This window comes from Octopus bimaculoides, chromosome 8 (genome assembly GCF_001194135.2).
Source record: "Octopus bimaculoides isolate UCB-OBI-ISO-001 chromosome 8, ASM119413v2, whole genome shotgun sequence".
NCBI classification, from domain to species: domain Eukaryota; kingdom Metazoa; phylum Mollusca; class Cephalopoda; order Octopoda; family Octopodidae; genus Octopus; species Octopus bimaculoides.
Genome location: NC_068988.1, coordinates 11,494,439 through 11,497,189, shown reverse-complemented (window position 1 = coordinate 11,497,189; position 2,751 = coordinate 11,494,439). Strand labels below are relative to the sequence as shown.

The following is a 2,751-nucleotide window of genomic DNA, read 5'->3' as shown; positions in this document are numbered from 1 at the left end:
ATATATGAACGCTATACAAAGGTTTACCGGCAAAACAGTAATAACGATGAATTATCGTATTTTAACAGTTTCCTTTAACAAAATAACACACATTTAAAAGATTAATTTGAAAAACATGTGTGCTTACACACACGCATAGATATATATATATACACACACATACACACTCAGAGAAACGCACACACACACACATGTACATATATATATATATATGAGACCAAATATATATCTACATACATACAGAAAACACATATTCATACACACACACACACACACACACACACACACACACACACACATGTATATATACACACACACGAGACACACGCTTAGATATACATATGTAGGTATTATATACAAACTTACCGAGGACTGAGGCGGGCGTGAAGCATTTGAAACAGACCATGAACAGGTAAAGCATTCCATAATTCCTTTTGTTTTGTAAAGTCGACAGCATTGTCGTCCGAAATACAATATGTGTGTGTGTGTATGTTTACACATACACACATACATATGCACTGATAGATAGATGATCGCATATATATGAATATATATATATATTTTTTTCCAATGTGTGTGTATGCGTATACGCGTGTGTGTATGTATGTATTTCACTGCGTTCTACGTGTAACTTTCTGTGAAATCTTTGCTTCGCCAATGTATGTATGTATGTATATATGTATGTATGTATATATGTATGTATGTATGCTTATATATACTTAAAACATAATGTGAATTAACTGTTTGCGTTTGCTAGTATATATATATATATATATATATATATATATATATATATATATATATATATATATATATATATATATATATATATATGTATGTACGTATATGTATGTATAATCACGCGTGCAAAATTTCGCGTATGCTTAAAATATCGACCTGTACTCGCGTATATATATATGTGTGTTTGCATGTAAATATATATGTATGTGTGTATATATATATATATGTGTATGCGCGTCTTACTCCTTTATAAAACCTTGTATATATGTATATAGGTATATATTTATATATTTATATTATGTATTTATATATATGTGTGTGCGCGTGTGTATGTATTTATGGGTTTATGCGAATATAAATGGTGTTGTTATATTTGCGTGTGTCTTTGTAAGTTAAGCCACATGTGTGTCTGCAAGTATCCTCTGCATATGCACGGCACATCTCTGGTGCATTTTTCCTGTATGCACGCGCGTGTACAAATATTTTCGAAAATATGCGACTATGAAGTGTTAGCCTATGTATAAACGTGTGTGTGTGTGCGTGTGTGTGTATGTGTGTGTATTGTTACACATGTGCCAAGACAGACATCTCTCAGCCTCTCTTTCTCTCTCTCTCTCTGTCTGTCTGTCTGTCTGTCTGTCTGTCTCTCTCTCTCTTTCTCTCTATCTGTTTACTTGCTCATCACCATTCGGTCTCCCAATCTATTAATCCTTCGGCTTATTTTTCCTCTCTGTCTGTCTATCTGTCTGTCGCTCACAACGTATGTACAACTATTTTTCGCTCTCTCTCTCCGTCTCTCTCTCTTTCTATATCTGTCTGTCTGTCTCTCTATCTCTCAATCATACTTTCACTCCGTTTTAGTTTCTCTCTCTCTCTCTCACTATCTCTCTCTCTCTCTGTATCTCTTTTAATCTTTCTCTATATCTGTATCTCCCTCTCTCTTTCACTGTCTTTCTCTCTCTTTCTCCCTCTCTCCTTCCTCTCCTGTTCTCTCTCTCTCCAATTTTGTCTTCAAACTTTACTACATAAATATAGAGATTTGTATTAATTTAGGTATATTTTATTAACACGTGCGAATGTATGTGTATACATACCTATATGTGTATATTACGCATGTGAGAGTGTATATACATATTTGTGCATTTACATATGTATATATATATGTATGTATGAATGTATGGATGCATGTATGTGTGTATGTATATAGATAGATAGATGTATGTATGTGTATAACTTAAGGTATAAAGTTATATTTGTATTTGCACGTTAATATATATATATATGTGTGTGTGTGTGTGTGTGTGTGTGTGTGTGTGTGTGTGTGTGTGTGTGTGTGTGTGTGTGTGTGATATACTATCTGTGTATGTGATTCTACATGCGTGTGTTTGCAGGTGTGTGTGTGAGTGCGTGCATATGTTTGCGTGTTCGTGTTTCTGGGATCCAAATTAATGATTCGAAACCGACTCTGACAAAACGGGCAATTAAATACATACGTATGTATGTATGTATGTATATATGTATTAGTGTTAGTATGTATATGTATGTTATACTTTATGCTAAGGACCGGATTGTTTTAACAGTGGTGGTCATGTCATGGTGATGGAGAATCTTTGTCACTCTCTCATCACAATATATGTACATAAATGTATAAATGACTATATGACTGAATATCAATATGTATGTATGTATGTATGTATGTATGTATGTATGTATATGTATTTATGTTAGAATATATTTGTATATATGTATGTACTTGTGAAGCGCAATGTGTGTATGAAAGTGTAAACGGTAAACAAGGACCAAAATTGTTAATATAAATAAAGGGTTAGCTTTGGACGGTAACCGAAGGAGAAACCGTAAAGCGCCACCAACCAAATCACCAACCAACCAACCACGCACTTGCTTTTAAATATTGTATTTTCTATCACGGCAGCAGCAGTGGCAGCAGCAGCAGTGGCTTGTAGCAGCAGCAGCAGCAGCAGCAGCAGTTACAGAACCGGCAGCAGCAGC

General features: G+C 34.4%; 1 protein-coding gene across 2 annotated transcripts in view; it reads right to left on the bottom strand.

Annotated features, from left to right (window-relative positions):
* The window catches only part of LOC106880136 (tyrosine-protein kinase transmembrane receptor Ror2), a 715,149-nt gene extending 714,413 nt beyond the window's left edge, over positions 1–736 (bottom strand). Inside the window, exon 1 of one of the 2 annotated variants that reach the window (XM_052969935.1) lies at positions 367–736. In XM_052969935.1, the coding sequence (XP_052825895.1) occupies positions 367–457 (91 nt within the window). In that variant the 5' untranslated portion in view covers positions 458–736. The remainder of the gene's footprint in view (positions 1–366) is intronic. The other variant, XM_052969934.1, reaches the window with a different exon arrangement.
* Positions 737–2,751: the final 2,015 nt, after the last annotated feature.